At 33.3% G+C, this 18409-nt stretch overlaps 3 protein-coding genes and 1 long non-coding RNA gene across 6 annotated transcripts; all 4 read left to right on the top strand.

Moving 5' to 3' along the window:
* Positions 1–1267: 1267 nt before the first annotated feature.
* On the top strand, positions 1268–10848 carry LOC106752428. Of its 2 annotated transcripts, XM_022777126.1 has the most exons (11): positions 1268–2276; positions 3242–3357; positions 3469–3588; positions 3709–3796; positions 4167–4258; positions 4359–4463; positions 7310–7419; positions 7589–7676; positions 7763–7798; positions 7893–7983; positions 10372–10848. In XM_022777126.1, exons 1-10 carry the CDS (start codon positions 1538–1540, stop codon positions 7977–7979), a joined length of 1581 nt encoding a protein of 526 aa, XP_022632847.1. In that variant the 5' UTR covers positions 1268–1537; the 3' UTR covers positions 7980–7983; positions 10372–10848. The 2 variants fall into 2 exon arrangements, with proteins under 2 accessions (XP_022632847.1, XP_014489596.1); XM_014634110.2 differs by lacking the exon at positions 10372–10848 and having other exon boundaries at positions 7893–8262.
* Positions 9410–10355, top strand: LOC106752490. The gene is made up of 2 exons (XM_014634180.2): positions 9410–9691; positions 9772–10355. Exons 1-2 carry the CDS (start codon positions 9515–9517, stop codon positions 9871–9873), a joined length of 279 nt encoding a protein of 92 aa, XP_014489666.1. The 5' UTR covers positions 9410–9514; the 3' UTR covers positions 9874–10355.
* Positions 10849–12971: 2123 nt separating the features above from the next.
* Positions 12972–15398, top strand: LOC106752489 (structure-specific endonuclease subunit SLX1 homolog 1). 2 transcript variants are annotated; one of them, XM_022777128.1, is made up of 5 exons: positions 12972–13200; positions 13610–13748; positions 14271–14404; positions 14509–14636; positions 14724–15398. In XM_022777128.1, the coding sequence occupies exons 1-5, from the start codon at positions 13034–13036 to the stop codon at positions 15206–15208; spliced, it is 1053 nt and encodes a 350-aa protein (XP_022632849.1). In that variant the 5' UTR covers positions 12972–13033; the 3' UTR covers positions 15209–15398. The 2 variants fall into 2 exon arrangements, with proteins under 2 accessions (XP_022632849.1, XP_014489665.1); XM_014634179.2 differs by having other exon boundaries at positions 14509–15398.
* Positions 15399–17709: 2311 nt separating this feature from the next.
* Positions 17710–18131, top strand: LOC111240969. The gene is made up of 2 exons (XR_002666651.1): positions 17710–17863; positions 17938–18131. It is a non-coding gene; the product is annotated as an uncharacterized LOC111240969 (long non-coding RNA).
* Positions 18132–18409: the final 278 nt, after the last annotated feature.

Raw genomic sequence — 18409 nt, 5'->3', positions numbered from 1 at the left:
TTACCGGCTCACTAATTACAATTTTTTAAATAAAAAAATAACAAACTTTCTATAATTCAAATCTAAACAAATTTCATTCCCAAATATTTAATTAANTTTGAAAATAAAGAACTTAAATAATTTTTTCAAGCAAAAGAAATAATAAATATTTTTTATAATATTAAAATTAAATTTTAATAAAATAAAATTAGGTATTTGAGTTGGTGGGTCAATCCGACCCACCACGGGTTCAACCTGGTTGAGCCGAGTTTAAATGAACCGGGTTAAAATCTGACCCGCATAAAAAAAAATACAAATTTTTCAAATCCAACCTGGCTTGAACCCGTGATGAGCCGGATTAACCGACAGATTGTGACCCATTTTGACAGCTCTAGATTTAATAGTCAAAATTTGATGAAGACATAATCGAATTTCAAAGTTAAATATTTTTTTTTCTTGTATAATAAGCATTTTAAGAAAAACAATGAAAATATAAACTAAAAACCTTGGTGATACGAGAGGATGAATTGAACTGCAGGCCCATCAAACCTAACCTACTTTACCTCTCTAGAGTAAATGAGTGAAAAATTGAGAAGGGTCTAAAATCTAAATAAAAGACCACAGTTAAAGAAAAATTACTACCTTTATTCTTTTTTCTCACATTTATGAAGGTGTTGAAAAAGTTCAATCTAGTTCGACATATTTTAAAGTGTGTAATTCGAAAAGCTATTATGATTTGTGCAAGTTAAAATTCTGAATTTTACATTACATAGTCTATAAATATATTATAGATTTTAGAGTTTAGAATATATTTTTTCAATCTTTTAAAATAATTTAAAAATTATTCTAAATGATATAATTTAAAAAATTTAAAATATATCATTAATATATATAATTCTAATATGAAAACACATATTTTAAATCTCATAATTTAAAATCAATTTCTAATCATGTAATCTGAAAATCCAAAAATATATTTTGAATACACATTTTAAAATGAATTTTTATATTAAAAATTATAAATGTATTTTAGATGATTTATTTTGAAATATCTTTTTGGGTTACATAATTTAAAAATTTATACATGTACTATGAATTATATAATATAAAATGTATTTCCAACTCTCACAGTCTTAGACATTTCCATGGCCAAATGAAGGTACAAGAAGAAACTCCGAAAGTGCAAAAAGTACTCGTTTAAGCCCAAATCTAAGAAGGATAAGAGCCCATATTGGTAGTGTTAACAGGCCCATAACATATACAATTCTAAACCCAACTTAACCTTGCGCTCTTCCTCCGATGTTCGAAGGTCACTGCCTCCCCGTTTCACTGCAACACTGAAAGCTCCTAAAACCCAGCAGGAATCCAAATCCCTCGTATATTCACCAAAGTTCTCAACTTTCGAACGTTACATGACAAGGTCTTGGTTCTAAACCTTATTTTCTGGGAACTTAAACTGTTTCTGACCCTGTTATTTGATTTGAAGAACACAAAATTCACGTGGGGTGTTGATTTTTGTCTGTTGAGAAGAGTGTAAGCGAGTGTACCATTGTTCAATATGCCTTCTGAGGACAGTTTAAGACAGAAGCTTAAAAAGAGGGCTAAACATGTAGTAAGCATTCCAAGAAACTCTTTGAGAATTAAGAAGGATGAAATTTCTTTTGAGAGAAATGGGGTTTTTGGTAGAGGACATGAGACCGAGGGAAAGTTGAAGAAAAGGGTAAACTTCAAGGGAAAGCATTTAAGTGAAGAAATTGAGGAGAGAGGGCAGTTGAGGATTTTGGATTCTTCTGGGAAGAAGAAAGGGGTATATGCGAAGGAGGGGAGGCATAAAAATGGGAAGTTAGAGAAGGGTGTGGCGACATCAAAGAAGAGAACTTTGTTTGAGAAAGGTGAGAAGAAAGTGAAAAATGGTCCTGTTGAAGGGAACACTGGCCATCGCACAATGTGGGTTCCTGGTAAGTTAAGGAATGTTGGTTCCAATGTGAAGCGTTCGACTCACACGATGAAGGAAAGGAAGCAAAATGTCGTTTTGGCTACTGCTAAGCCGAAAGTAGATCTACGAAATGGTTTGGTGAAGAGAAGTAGAGAGAAGAAATCTGAATTGGGCAAAAGGAAAAGTAATGAATTTGTGTCTCCTTCGAGTTTTGTCAATAAAAAAGCCAGAGATAAAATGGGATTGGACCATGATGATGCTGAGACACTAGATGAGCGCCCAAAGAAGAAGAAAAATGTGATAAAACTTGACCCTCATGATATCTCAAACAAGAGGCTAGATGATGGCATTGGGGTTAATGGTAGGTAGTTTATCTTCCTACCTATGCATTTTTTTATCGGTGCTGTTTGAAAAATCTTCTGTCTTTGTTTTTATGCTAATATCTGTTTTAGAATCTTTAAAAAGTATTATGAAATCATACTTGTGATAATAAAAACTTTGTTAATGATTGTATGTTTTAATAAGTGGGAACTATATGTCCTTTAATTCTGAATAATAAAACAATATCACTCATTCACCCTTATCAATTAGTTTAAGATATGCAATGGTGGTGGCTGTGAGGTGAGTTTTAGAGCTGTACTGAGAGGATGAATTGCGTTTATGTAATGAAGACGCAATTATGAACTTTGTTATTCTGTCATATAATTCCCAACACTGCTAGGCACAATATGAAAATGGGTTAAATTATTAGTCTTATGAACAAATAACAATGAGATAAACTTCTTTTATGTTGTTCATGAGCACAAACAATAAGATTGAATTCCACTGGAACACTTTGACTTTTCCTGCAGTCTTCTCAGTCTTGATATTAAACACCTTTGAGCATCTACTCTATTGTTTTTATGTTGAGAAAATATCAGTATCAAGTATATATTTGACCGAATTACATTTGCATACTTCTACAAACAGAACTTTAGGAATTTGCTGATCCCGGAAAACTGATTATATACAATATTGGTTGAAGTTGCTGGTTGAGGTCACATGCTTGACCTCTGTTTATCTGTCGTCTGTATTTTCCATTTAGAAGTTAATAAAAAGGATGCACAAGATGTGCTGTTCATTTATGAGGTAGAATCACCGGATAACTGTCCTCCCCTAAACAATCAAGTTTTCTCTTTAAAGTTCAAATGCTGACTGTCTCTCCGTACTGTTTGTCTGTGACATACCAAATGTTTGTGGTTAATTTTGAATGTGATGTGATGTTTTTTACTGTTTATACCAATACCTTGTGAATTTCTTCCCTTTGATTCCCTAAGTCTGTTTCAGGAGGTGAAGAGGAGAAGGAAAAGGAGGAGTCTGAGAAAGAACCTAAAATGTCCAAGAATGCCCAGTTTCGTGCAATTCAGCCCAGCCCTTCAATACTTTCCTTTGTGGAAAAAAATGTAATTTGTATGAGTAGGGAATTTTGATTGTTGTGTTGATTATGTTGTTTCATTGTTATTGTTAATGCAAAGGTGTGTTGACTTCCACTTTACTATGGTTATTATTTACAGCTTTTGGGTAGGAGGCGCACCATTGACCTAAGAAGGGCAGGTTACAATATAGATCTTTCTGCACCGTTAGATAATATTCCCTTCTCTAGCAATTCAGAACGAGAGAAAATAGAAGAAAATGTACGTTCTTGTTTAAGGCAATAAAAACAATAATATATACTCAGAATAATAATGGTTTTATGTTTAAGTATTGTTACGCCTCTGTTAATATTGGCATTCTGGTCTGATTAACTGTGACAGGTTTTTAGGAATAAATTGGAATTTTTTGCTGCGGCAAAGGTCTCATCATCATTTCCACCTCCTAGTCTTCCAGAGATTGCATTTGCTGGTAAGGTTTTAAGCCGCCATTGTTTAATGCCTATTCCTTTCTCATTTTGTTTTCTTGGTTTATGTATATTGTGGCATTGTTTCATTTATTTGGTTAGAGGTTTATATTTGATCATTTTTACCTTGTTCCTGGTGTCATTATCTTTAACTGTTCCCATTGCCGTTATCTGAAAATTAACATTAAACTTCAAAGAAGAATTTTGCTGTTCTTGTTGAGCCCTCGATACCACAATATGTGAGGAATGTTGATACATTCTAGGACATAATTTGCAGATAGTAAACTTAAGAACCAATGGGAATTTAGACAAACATATAACAGAGGGGTGTGTAGGGTTGTATGATGATATTTATGATTGTCTTCTGGCTTTTAGGTAGGTCAAATGTCGGGAAGTCATCGCTTCTTAATGCCCTCACTAGACAGTGGGGAGTTGTGCGGACATCAGAGAAGCCTGGCCTTACTCAGGTAACCTTATTTCTTAAAAGTTGGTAGATGTAGATATTTGAAAAGTGTTGATAGATGAAACGTGATTTGGTAACATTGACATATGACAAATACTCTGCAGACAATTAACTTCTTCAAGATGGGAACAAAACTCTGCTTAGTTGATTTGCCAGGATACGGATTTGCTTATGCAAAAGAAGAAGTGAAAGACTCTTGGGAGGAGCTTGTAAGTATGCAAATTATATTTCAATTCTCAATGATCAGGTTGTTCTTGAATGTTTGGTTTAGCATCTGAAGTATTATATTGTAGCAGAGGTGGTAGTGTTCCCATGCTTGAATGTTTGGTTTTTGACTTGTCGAGTTCTACCAATACAGAAAGATTGTACCAGTGGGGCAAAAAAGGGAGGGACATTAATTCAGTTCTGGATTGTGTTGTTAACCTGTCAAGATGAAAATAATTGTGGTAGCTGATTTTGTGTTCACTAAACTAGTTGAGTTGTCTCGTGGAATTCAGTTTTCCATTTCAAAGTCATTTGTTGCTTCCGATTTTACACGTCAAGGCATTGTCATGAATATGACAGAAATCATGTTAGAAAATTTTCTGTTTTTTTTTCTTGAAAATTAATAAAATTTCATCTAGATTGAGAGTACAGATTACAAGAAGTTTTGAGGAAAATATATCATCTTTGGTGACTAGATCAAAACATGGTGATATAGACTTTAGCACTGACCAACACTTCAAAGCTTGGTTTAATGTTGATGTTATTCACAAGATCATACCAATTATTAATGAGGAGAATAAGGTTTGGAGGGTTTATTCTGGTATGACTATTCTGTAGTTAATGTGTTGTGAATGATGAGTAAGTTATTACAGTTAGTTTAACAAGTTACTTTTAAATTTATTTGGAGGTTAATGAATTTGGGGTGCTGGTTGTAAAGGAAGTTAAATTGAAGAAAATTATGCAAACTGATAATTCTTAGTGCAACAGGAGACGTCCCTTGTAAGAGGATTCTGCCTCTTGAGTTTCTTTGTGTTCATGTGAATAACAAGAACCCATGTTTTCATATATCCCTTCTGTCTTTGCTTATTTTCTCTATCATGTGAGTTAGTAGGAAACAGAAAATCTGTTAATGCTTGGTCAATCATGAATATGTTAAAATTTTAGTTGTCGCTCATTTGTCCAAAAACATTTTACTAATGCCTATTGTCAGCTGATTAATTTTGTGGAAGCTAGACATGACTTGGTTTTAGTTGAGCTATATAAACTTTTCATTGTTTTGTTTATCTTTTTTGTTGTAAAAATGTTGACAATAATAAAAAATAAAAACCACTATCCTTAAGGACTTATCCATAGTGTTTTGCGCAAGTCTTCCAGGATCCAAAAAGAGCTACTTGGAAATTTTTGAGGAATAAGAAATTAAACTCATGATAATATAAGAAAGAAAATAGAAAAGAAGGAGTCCCATATACTGTTGTTAGAGTTTTATCAATCACAATACACCCTCACAATCCTTGTTGTTATCGCTGTGTTGCACTTACTAGGCCATGCGCGTGATTGGTATTCATGAGTACTCTAAAGATCATGCCAAGATCTCATGCAAGCGGTCGGTCCCACTTGACACTCATATAAGAACCTTATTCATGTGATCCCTAATCACAAAGGTTGGGTTACCATCACTTGTTTGTTTGCAAGTGGTTTAAGTCTCATTCCCCTCGATGTTTCTAAGATCATATTTCTTCCCAAGGGTTTAGTTAGAGAATCTGCTAGGTTTCGTTCTCACTTCACATAATCAATAGAAACAGTTTCACTCTTTAGCAACTACTTCACCAAATTGTGTCTCAATTGAATGTTTGTTATTTTCATTGTAATTCTTGTTTTTAGCTATAGCTATTGTCGATTCGCAATCACAGTGTATTGACATTGATGGGGTTGGTTTCTTTCCTAGTGAAATGTTCGCTTTGTAAAACGTATTTATATTGCAAAAGTCAGCCCCTTTATATGTGGATGAACGTTTGTTGATGAACGTTGGCATCAGCTTTGTCCGCAAGGCCCGGGCTGTTTCCAATGTCTTCATCTGCAAGGCATGGTTTGCTTCCAACATCCTTTTTGTTGAAATCGTCTTCACCAGCAGCAATATGCAGGACTCTCCCGCAAGTCATGGACCTTGGGTTGGTTCACATCTCTCTTCAAACTCTATAAATAGAGTGCGGTGCTTTTTCCAAAACACACAACTTTCTCTCATTCCCTTATTCTCTTATCCTCCTCCTTTTCTATTTTCTTTCTTATATTATCCTGGGTTTAATTTCTTACACCTCTTAAAGTTCCTTGTTAGTTTTGATATTCTTAGAAGTTTTTGTTGTATCTTGAGGGACATGCGCAACACCTCGCGGATAAGTCCTTAAGAACAACAAATCTACTCGTCTTGGGAATCTTTGTTCGTGGTTTTTATTTTTTATTATTGTCAACGTTTTTACAACAATCTTAGGACTTAATTGATTAAAATCAGAAAAATAATACTTGGACCTTAGTAGATATGCTTAGAGGAGCAAAACCCATTGGTTGTAAGAAGATCTTTAAGAAAAAGTATTACCCTAATGGATTTATAGAGACGTATAAGCCTAGGTTAGTAGCAAAAGGCTTTACTCAAAAACTCAACATAGATTATATTGATATCTTCGTCCCCTCTGACTTAGATTTCCTCCATTCGAGTGTTGTTAGTCTTAGCAATTATCCATAAGCTGGTGATATACCAAATAGATGTTAAAAGTTAAAACCGTCTTTTTGCATGGTTATTTGAAGGAGAAAAATTATATGACTCAACCTAAAGGGTGCGTTGTACTTAGTCAAGAGAATAAAGGATGCAAACTCTTAAAATCTTTGTATGGGTTGAAATAAGCACCAAAACAATGGACATTTTCTGTCTTTGCTCTTGGATTGTATATGGAGTCATATGCGTTAGCATTTTCCATTTTCCCTCATTTTATTGTAGAAATTTTCATGGAGTGGATTATTGTTGCGTTATTATGTTAAGCATTGGCCAACTGTATTTCTGGAAAACCTCAAATTGTAGGTGAAGGAGTATGTTTCCACAAGAGCTGGCCTCAAACGAGTATGTCTTCTGATTGATACAAAGTGGGGTATGAAACCAAGAGATCATGAACTAATTGAATTAATGGAAAGGTAAATCATGCATGAGCAATTGGTGTCATGCATTGTTGTGCTATATTTTCGCAATTGTGTTGTGCTCCTTTGTTCTTTTCAAATACAAGTGTGACTTAAATTCTGATCATGTAAAGTCAAATTGGAGAGTCCTACCTAAATTTTTTTGACGAGTGATATCAATTTGCAGATCAAAAACTAAATATCAGATTGTATTAACCAAGACAGATGTGGTCTTTCCAATTGATGTGGCTCGACGAGCCATGCAAATTGAGGAGGTAAGCACTGGTTACCCGAATGAACTGTGTCTGAAATTTAACTTTCTATTTTAGAGATTAACAAGTTTCTGCATGCATGATCACAGAGCCTCTTGCAGAACAAGTCTGTTGTTAAGCCTCTGGTATGTTGATTCTTTTAGCAGTTTTGTTCATACTATTTTTTTTTTACTATTCTTGGGATCAATCTTTGGATTTTTTGTGATGTGTCTATTGCAGATGATGGTAAGCTCAAAATCTGGAGCAGGAATCCGAAGCATGAGAACTGTTCTAGCCAACATTACTCGATTTGCCAAAAGACTGTAATAAGGTGTTCATATTTTACATAACATTTTTCTAACTTGGTACAACATATGTTCCATGATCAATCATATTTTTCACTAGTAAAGCATAAATAATTAAGAGTAGTAATGTCTACTTGCTTCAAACATCATGTGTTTCATTTATTCAAGACAGCACATATGCATGGTGAGCTGAACTCGTTTGTTTGAAGTTCAGACTTCATTTTCCACATGACAGGCCAAACTTATTTTATTTTTGGCTCTCACTATCTAATTTTCAGTGGCAATGCAAGAAATTTTTGTGACTCTTTTTAGGTTCCCTTTTGTTTAAAAATCATTATTTTATATGGTCAAAAAGAATGAGTTATGCATGCCAGGTAACCACTTAATTTTCAAGGGATACCTAACCTTATTCCCTCAGCCGCCCCACACTTGATTTAAAGGTTATTTTCATTTATTATTTTCCATGAGGGGATGAATGCCACTATCTTCTGTACAAGTTTAAATAATACATTGAAATTTAATGCTGATGGTGGCTATTCTGAAAGTTCCATTTTACCTACAAAAATTATCCAATATCAGATATTTGGACACCATGACTAATCCAATTGTCATATTAAAAACAAATTTAGTTTTTTTTTCTTATTTTTTTAAAATCATGCAGGCTAAAGATAAATTATTTTTTAAAATGGTCTAAGGAAACAAATTTTGTTGGTGGGTCAATATGATATAGTCCAAAAGTTAATCTTTACTTTAGGGTGATTTTCAGTTTGAAAAACTAGTTTCTATCTTCTACTTTTTTTATTTTCTTTTGTCGTGTTAAAATTAGTTTAAAGATATGTTCTCTGATTATGTTAATAATGATAATGATATTATTAGATGTAATGGTGGTAAAATTGAAATGATAATTTTACTAATGTTGATAATAACAAACATCCTAATTAATAATAATGGTAATGGCAATAAATAGACTTTTTTTGTTTGTATTATATTATTCGGTTATTTGACCTTAGGAAGAATGTAATTTCAAACAGGTGTTTTTTCTCTTTAAACAATTTTTAATGCATAACAAAAATAGAAATAGAGTTACAATTGGTTGGATACATAATAAAATAATATTTCAAAGTAGAAATTTGTTCAAGCAAATACACCTTACTAAATTATCATTACACCCCTTCACATTCTCCAAGAACAACCTTGTAGAAGTTGTATAAATTAGTAATAAATGTTTATGGTGTCATCACTGAGAAATAAAAGTTCAAAGCATTTTCAAAATTTCACCAAATATGCATAGAAGTGCTCAAATTAAAGTTTGGCAAGTGTCATCATCATAATCATTTTTCCATGAATTTGACTTCCAAATCTGATCTAAACCCACCAACCACACCATGTTCAGCACAATAAATTATTAAATAATTAAAATAATAAAACTGACACGAATGAGTTTTTATCTTAAAGAGAAGTTATGATTATTCATCGCCTTTGTTTCTTGGGTCCAAGAGTGTGCACCACACGCGCGCCATCTTCAATCACATTCTTCTTTCTTCTTCAGAGAGCAAAATGTGTCCTCTCAGATTCATTCTCGTATTCTTGTCCGCAACCCTCGCCGGTTTCTTCGTCCTCCGGAACCTCAGATCTCAGCCTCCGACCACCGAAGACGACGGCGACACGGTCGTTGTTCCATCCAACCCCAAAATCTCAGACTCCTCCGATGCTTCCTCCAACGCAACTTCCAAGGTTCACCCGTTTCCCCCTTTTGCCTCAATTTCACAAAAGCTTTGTCTTTTTAATGTAACCCTAAATTTGTGTGGGTCCAGGTTCGCGCTCTCGTAGTGTCTGGGTTCTGGACCTTCGTGGATATGGCTAGTGGGCGGTATCTATGGAGGCATTTGGTCTCTAACTCTTCCAAGAGATCGTGACGTGTGTTGTTGCACTTGTTCGGTTCAATGATCTCTTTGGGCCCAAAATGGGTGATTCAACGTTGCCTCTGATGTTGTAATTTTTGGGGGCCAATTTGGATGCTGTGTATCATATAGCTGTTGTTCATAGTGTTAGTGTTTTTTGTTGTTGGTTTTTGATTGGTGAAAACTTCACAACTGCAATTATAATAATAACAGTGAAGATGAAGCCTATGCTTTTGGTATATCATCGTATATGAAGCGTGTGCTCTTTTCAGCTTTTACTGTTTCTGTTCTGGGTTGCTGGGTTCTTTCTTGTGCTAATGTAAAACTGTTAGAATAAACCATCGATTTAGTTTTGAAGTAGTTTTTATGCTGATGTATTTTACTAACGTTCAAGGACTAATTTGAAGGATCTTTCTATACTTGAGGGACTATTTAGTTTGATTTCAAAGTATGAATTTTCACGAGTAGAGTTTATGCTCTCCTCTTGTTGGATTCAATGAGATTTACTTGCAGGCATTGCCATCGTTTAGCAACACAAGGAGTCTGGTGGTGTATATGCAGGAATCTCTATACAACTCAATGTTCATTCCTTATTGATGTTGAATTCACTTTTCTTTGTTGTCCACAAGCTCGTTTCATATCTCAAGAAATTGAAGATTTCATCTCAATTGAGAAGAATTTGACAAAAGATTTTCTTAGTAAGAATAGTTAACATGTATTCTGTGCTTCTTAGCTTCTTCATGAACTGACTGCTGTTTGAAAAAATGCCATTAGTGTAAAATTAAACTTGCGGAAACTGTTCTACACGAATGTGGAATAGATTCTCTATTTCTTTGTTTCCTTGACATTCTGCATTCAGTGTTGCAGATGTTAGCAAAATGGAATGTAATAGACCCCTGATCTGAAAGATCTGAAACTAATATTGCATGGTAATAATGTCTTGTATGTATGAAACATTGGTTGAGCTTATTACTGGGAAAAATTCTATCATGATTTATCCATCTCTGGAGGGCAGTGTCATGTCAATGTTAGATCATCTTGCACTGATTGTCACACACAAATCACAATCAAGATGAGAATTTGTGTTGATTATGATAGGTTCCAGAATTACAAATTTATGTAACATTTGGAACATTTGGGTTTTTCCACTTAAGGCTGTGCAAGAAAAGTGCTGGATGGTTAAAAGATTGTTGGAAAGAAAATATTATTTGATTGATCCATGGTACACTTTTTTTTACCCTTGTTATCATGCTGTTTTAAACTGAAACTTAAGAATAGAAGGAGCTTGGGTGTATTTAGGGTTTATAAACGTCTGATTTTCCTAGAGAATATAACGGAAGGAGTATTTTAAAATATTAACAACTATTATTAGTTTTTAGTATTTGAAAAATTAAATTGATGATTTACTCTTAGCTAAACCTATATGAATGTGAATATCTTATTTAGTTACAATTTTGTTTCTCAAATTATTGTTTAGTTATAGTCAAATATATAGAAAATTTAAATGGATAGACAACATTTTTTTACAACGTTTGAACATTGTTATTCTGTGATTAGTTCAAAATTATTCCACAATCAATAATAATAATCATAAACACCATCATGAACCAATAATAGAAAGACACTAAAATAATGTTCAAATGTTATAAAAAATTGTTGTTTAATGGCCAATTTACATCTTCATTACTTGATAGTTATAATTATTTGCAAGTTATAATTTAAAACTTTTTATATAGTTATTAATTATTTCAAATTCTTTTTTATTATTTTTATTAGTATTTTTTTCATGAATAATAATATTTAGATAACATTTTTTTGACAATATTTAAACATTAATTACATATCAATATGTTATTGGTCAAAAATTACTTCACAGTAATGTTTATGATTATTATTATTGATTGTGGAGTAATTTTTGACCAATCATATATTAACACGTAATCAATGTTCAAATGTTGTCAAAAAAAATTGTTTAAATATCATTATTTTTTTATCTTAACGAAAAAAAGAAGAGAAAAGATGTACTTGACATGGTTAATATGTTAATAATGCTAATAATATGTTAATAATGCTAATAATGGCTATAACTTCTTCCAAATTGTCCTCAATTAAAACACTTTTTATATAACTTTCAATATATACTTTATTAGCTTTGCTGGGGTATCTCCTATTGATGTTGACTTTGTCTAGGTTGATCTTAAGATAGAAAACTTCTGATAAGGCAGAAAAGGTTTTATAGAAACAACAATTTTTAGGAAAATTTTACATGGACGTCTCTTAATTTTTGTACACCCTTCCAACATTGATAAAAAAATAATATTTTTTTACCTTTTTTAATTGATTTGTCTTAGATTACTTTTTATTTTAATATAAAACTATTAATTTATAGATGTTAAGTAGGTGCTGGGAAAAATATAAATGTTAATGTATCACCGTCCTAATTTAAAAAGATACTTTAATAATTACACATTTGATATTGATCATCATGCTGCCCATTTTTATTTTTATTTTCAAATCTAACTTTCGGGACACAATTTCTTTTTTTTTTTTTTTCTGAAAAGGTATTTTTCTTTCTAACACATTCTATATGTCGCTTAGGAATACGAAAAATACTAAAATTGAAGAAATTTTAAGTAAATTTGAAAATCATGTTAAATTTGAATAAGCAGATAATATAGATATTGGATTGAACTCGAATTTATATTTTAATATTTTAAAATATATTTTATATTTTATATTTTATTTTTAATATGATATTATTTTGTTAAAATTAGTTTAAATTATATAAAATTATAATTCATTATAATAATATTTATTAAAATTATACATTTATTTTTTACAGTTAAAGATTTATTATATTTATATAATTTATTCTTAATGAAAATAATTTTTTAAAAAGAATTAATTGAATATAAATTTATAATCTAAAAATCCAATCAAATTAATCTATAACTCGAATTGGATTAATTTAATAAATTAAAAAAATAAAATATTAATTTTAAAACATTAAATTCGAGTAATCCAACCTATGCTCATGTCTATGCATAATTTATAATTTCATTTTAACAATTTGTCTATTAAATTATACCACATAATATCTTTGGGACCTTATGGAATATCATAGGCATATCCAACATTTGCCAACGGTCATATTTGATTCATTAGAGAGAGAAAGATGCCGAAGAGAAGGGTTGCATCTGTGACAGCAGCAGCAGAAGAAGATACTTTGCAAAACCATGGCAATAATCCAAACGAAAAAGAGAATAGTGAAGGAAATGGGTTCTTTGCTTGCTACCTCTTAACCTCTCTCAGCCCTCGCTACAAAGGCCACACATACATCGGGTTCATCTCTTTTTTCACTTCTAAAAGATCAAATTGTGATTACTCAGATTTACTCAATTCAAAAATCACACACATCCCTTTTGATTTTTACTTTATACAAATTTTGGGTTTGTGCCAATTTCTTTGGTTTCCGTTCATTTAAAGTTGGTGTCTTTATGATCTGATGATCTGATGGTCCCCATCTGCTGCTAGTTTCTCTGAAAAAAGAAAATCAATTCTAGTTTGGTAGAAATGCTGGGTGTTTAACCGTTGTTTTAAGATGTTTCTGCTTCAACTTGTTTTCTTGGTTGGAAATTTTTTAATTTTTCTCTGAGATAAACAATGGGTATTTACCTATTTTTTAAAAAAGTTTAGGATTCGACTTTTTAAAAAAGTCTTTGTGTTTATGTTTCCGTGTTTGCAATTTCAGATTTACAGTGAATCCAAGGCGCCGGATCAGGCAACACAATGGGGAAATTGGGTGTGGAGCTTTTAGAACGAAGAAGAGGAGGCCATGGGAGATGGTTTTATGTATCTATGGCTTCCCAACAAATGTCTCTGCTCTTCAGGTTTGAGTCTGATATTGCTTTCTATGTCATGTCTTTGTTGGCTAAAAAATGTTCAAAGTTAGGTGATTTGTTGGTTGCTTGAGCAAGTTAAGTTCATGTAGTGCTAGGCATTAAGATATATTGTATGAATGCTATAGAATTACACATTACTAGCACGTGTGGATCTTGTCTATCTTTGATGTAGTATCTATTGCCAACATGACTAATTTGCTACTAGATGTAATTGGCAACTGACATCCCTCTTTTTTAAATTCTCTCAATTTTAAGCAGTCACTTGTTTGAGAATGTGGAAAATATGGATACTGAGTCAGATTTCAACACTGTTCGTTTTGGTTTCTTCGATTTCCCTGTTTTATTCTTTTTAAATTTAATTTGTTGGGCTTTACATGACATAGATGAGTTTGGTCTGGTTGCTTGAGAAGTTTGGCATGATTGGATCAAGTAGAAAGCAAGTATATTATGCTATCTAAATGCCAAATTTTAAGAAAATGCTTTATATGTTAATTGATTCGGGATTTGCAGTTTGAATGGGCTTGGCAACACCCTGTTGAATCGTTGGCTGTAAGGAAAACAGCAGTGGAATTTAAATCCCTCTCAGGAATTGCCAACAAGATTAAACTTGCATACACAATGCTCACCCTTTCATCATGGCAAAGGTATTGTCTCTTCTATCTCTACAGAAGTAGGATTTGACATTCTTTTTTGCTGGAATGGTCCTATGATTTGGTTGTTGATGCTGACATGATATAAATCATCACAGCATGAATATCACTGTGAACTTCTTCTCCACTAAGTACATGAAACACTGTGGTGGTTGTCCGAGCTTGCCAGCGCACATGAAGACCAAAACTGGCTCACTGGATGAACTTCCATGCTATAGTATATATGGTTTGTCAGAGTATGAAGATGATAATGTTGATGATGTAGAATTTGATGATAATAATAATAATACAAGTGCTAGTGGTTCTGTTCCAGATGTGAGTGATGACTTGGACTTTCCTGATTCACCAAAAAATCAAATCCACGGGGAGAAGATTAGTGAAGAATTTGAGTGGATTAAAGAATCTGAAGCACAAGAAGCATCTGTTAATTCATTGTCTTCACAAGAGCAGCGCCTACCGATTAGTTCTACAACACCACAGACGACGAAATCATCATCATCATCAACAACTACTTTATTACAAAGAATAGAGATCATTGAAGAAGCTGATTTTATGAATGTGATGAATAAAAGTGATTCTGGTTTGATTGAACCAGCACAATCGGATGCTACATTGGCAGGCAATACAAATCAAACTGTTGGCAGCACATTTGTTGTGCCTCATGAAGCTGAAATTGTTGATTTGTCCACCCCTTCTCCTAGTTGCAGAAGTGTTTTGGACAGGAAAAAGAGAAGAGTTTCTTCATCTGTTACTGATTTTATTGACTTAACAAACTCCCCTAACTTTGTTCAGTTGTAAGGTTCTGGCCTGCCACAACCTGTATGGTGAGAAAAGATTATTTGTTAAATAATTTGCTGTGTCACACCTCATTATCTTTCTCTGATATGGGTCACACAAAGCAGTTATTGACCACAGACCATGACAGTGTAAAAATGGAGAAATCTGAACGAATAAATATAATGTTGTTTGTTTGCTCAAGTTTTGATTACTGCCAAAATTTCTTTCTGCCATATCTGTGTTCTTATCAGAGGAGTTTGTTTGTTTCCAGTAATTGAACATATTCTAAAAGTGTTATAGTAATTATTCGCATGAAAAATGTTTTGAAAACCTTCGTTTGTTGTCCTTCAAAACTACCATTTTTTTAATAATGCCAAATGAATTTTAATAGGCAAGGCGATATTAGAAGATTCTATATATCTTTTAGTAATAATTACTCTAGAGATACAGTTCTCTACATATAAAAGCAGATGTAATATTTCAAAAATAATCCAATTAAAATATTTTCTCATTCATTTTAATCTTTTCCAAGTTTTTTCAAAATCCATGCTTACAAATCCTAACATTTCAATTCCTTTCCTTTTAGCATATACATGCAAGTAAAATCTGATGGGATTTTTAGGAGTTTTGAAAATATGATAGATATAAGGAATATGTTATATAGAAGAGTTTGGTATTTTATTTATTCATATACTAAATATATATATAGCAAAATATGATAGGATATCAAATATTTACAATACTTTAATCTTGATTTCTTAAATTTGAATAACTAAATACATTTTTATCTAAAAATATTTCTAAAACTGAAAAATTTATTAAAAGTTAATTTAAAATAAAAAAATGATTAAGTAAATATTCTCAATCCAAGTCATCCTTGAAATGTTCCCTTCAACCTTTGACTGATACAGTATTCGAACATCATTAATATAAAGAGTTATGTTGTGTGAAAACATTAAATCCAAAATAATATTATTAAATGTAGCCAAAAACAATAGCCCTTGAATTTCATTTTTATTTTTTGGCTTGATATGCGATAAGTTGGTTATTTTATTCCATGTACCTGCACTTCAGTAGCAAACACAATTGCTGAAGATTTGCAATGACAATTCTGGGAATATATATAATACAGTAAAGATAACCTCGATTTTGGCTTTTGGCACATGGGACATTGCCTTCGATTTAAACTGTTTTTGAAAAGGATTAAGCGCAATTAGTGTCATATGTCATTGAATAACAGCATCTCACCAATAATAAGCAAAGCATTTGCAACTAATACATGGTGGAAGGTTCAACCACCAACCTTGGTACAATAAACCACAAAAGCTAATGGTTGTAGTTAGGACTGGGCAAAAATAACTTATCTTCCTGTCCTGTGCCCTATTCACTAAGATCTTCGAATTAGCCCTTACCGAAAAGCACGGCTTACCTCACTTTCAAGCATCCACTGGATCAGAGATAGAGATCCTTCTTCCTTTAGCGGCTGAGAACAAAGAGTAATCCCAATCCCTGAACGTAGTCCAACCTTCGGTCCTTCTGAAGCCGAGAAGGAGACTCCCAAGCATCCGAGATGCGAAAAGAAAAAGGGACCTTTCTCTAAGCCATTTGAAGTAGACAGGGATAAGGACAAGAGGCTCGCTACCGAGCTCGATGCTTTGAAGTAGACGGGTACTGTACTGCAGTTAACTGTACTATATTGTACTAAAAATAACTGATCCATTTCTAGTAACAGTTCAGTATACTATCTTATGGTTCAGTTTTTAAAAACTGAACTGATAACCGTTATAGTTCAGTTAACTATGAGAACTGTATCTACTCTTATATCTTCTCTAATTTCAGTTCAATTGTTTCATCTTGTCAAGAAAACTTTATTTAATAATAAAATATTAATAAAAATAAGGGTTAAATATGTTTTTAGTCCTTGAAGTTTCACTGATTTTTGGTTTTAGTCCCTGCATGAAACATTGATGGCATTTGATCCTCCTAGTATGAAAACATATATATTTAGTCCCTAATTTTGGACGGCGTTAATTTTATTGCTAACGGCACTGACACGTTACTTTTCTCTCTCTTCCACGTTGTTGTTTTTTTTTTTATTAATGAAATTAAATGATTGCCGGCCATGATTCTGCAAGGTGACGATTCCAAAGATTGTGCTCCTTAGTCCAAAATATTTCTGGATCTGGCAGAAGAATGAAAAATTACCAAATCCTGGTGAAAGGAATTACAGGTGTGTAAGCAGCTTCTCTCAACTCAAAGATGAGGAAGTAGAAGAAGGGGACGGAGAAGAAGATGAAGAGGCGTAGGCGGCAACGGAGGGAGACGACGGAGGATACCCAGGTGGCGGAGGGAGCGGTGGTGCGGCGCGATTTTGGAAATCTGTTGAGGGTTGGGGATTTGCAGAGAGAGGGTCTTTTATAAGGGACTGTTGAGGTTTGGGTTTGAAGGTTTTGGAGTTAGGTTCGGGATAGGGTGGTGGGGGCGGTTAGGGTTAGGGTGGTGGCGGAGAGGGTTGAAATCGGAAGAGACGTCGGGTGTTATCTTTTCTTCATATATTTTGTTTAATGGCATTATTGGAGCATGAGTCATTTGTTTCTCTATGATGTCTTTCAGTGCTCTCAGAGACGTGAGGATTCCCCCGGGACCAAGACTTTTAATTCTTGACCACATCCAAAGGTAGGAGTTATGCTCAATGTTTTGTCATATAATAGTGCATCCTTGCCATACTAAGTTCTGAAGTTTGGTTTCAGGGACCTTGATCCCAAGGAGAAGCGAGGAAGCCGACATTGATTGATATGAATAGTTTGCTGCCTTGAACTTTGAAAGCCATTGAAAATGGATCTTAGGAAGGAAGTTTGTGTTGCAAATGAATTTTGTCTTTTTTGTTTTTTTAGCTTCACGTTCCAATGCTGTTGCAGTATACTTGATAAAATTTGTTAACTAACCAGTCGTTTATTTCAGTTCACATGAAACGTAAAAGGATTCAAACAAAGTGAATCCTCTCCGCCACCTGGGTATCCTCCGTCGTCTCCCTCCGTTGCCGCCTACGCCTCTTCATCTTCTTCTCTGTCCCCTTCTTCTACTTCCTCATCTTTGAGTTGAGAGAAGCTGCTTACAAAATCCACTCCCTGTAATTCCTTTCACCAGGATTTGGTAATTTTTCATTCTTCTGCCAGATCCAGAAATATTTTGGACTAAGGAGCACAATCTTTGGAATCGTCA

This window comes from Vigna radiata, unplaced genomic scaffold (genome assembly GCF_000741045.1).
Source record: "Vigna radiata var. radiata cultivar VC1973A unplaced genomic scaffold, Vradiata_ver6 scaffold_158, whole genome shotgun sequence".
Taxonomy (NCBI): domain Eukaryota; kingdom Viridiplantae; phylum Streptophyta; class Magnoliopsida; order Fabales; family Fabaceae; genus Vigna; species Vigna radiata.
This window is presented reverse-complemented; position numbering and strand designations above follow the sequence as displayed.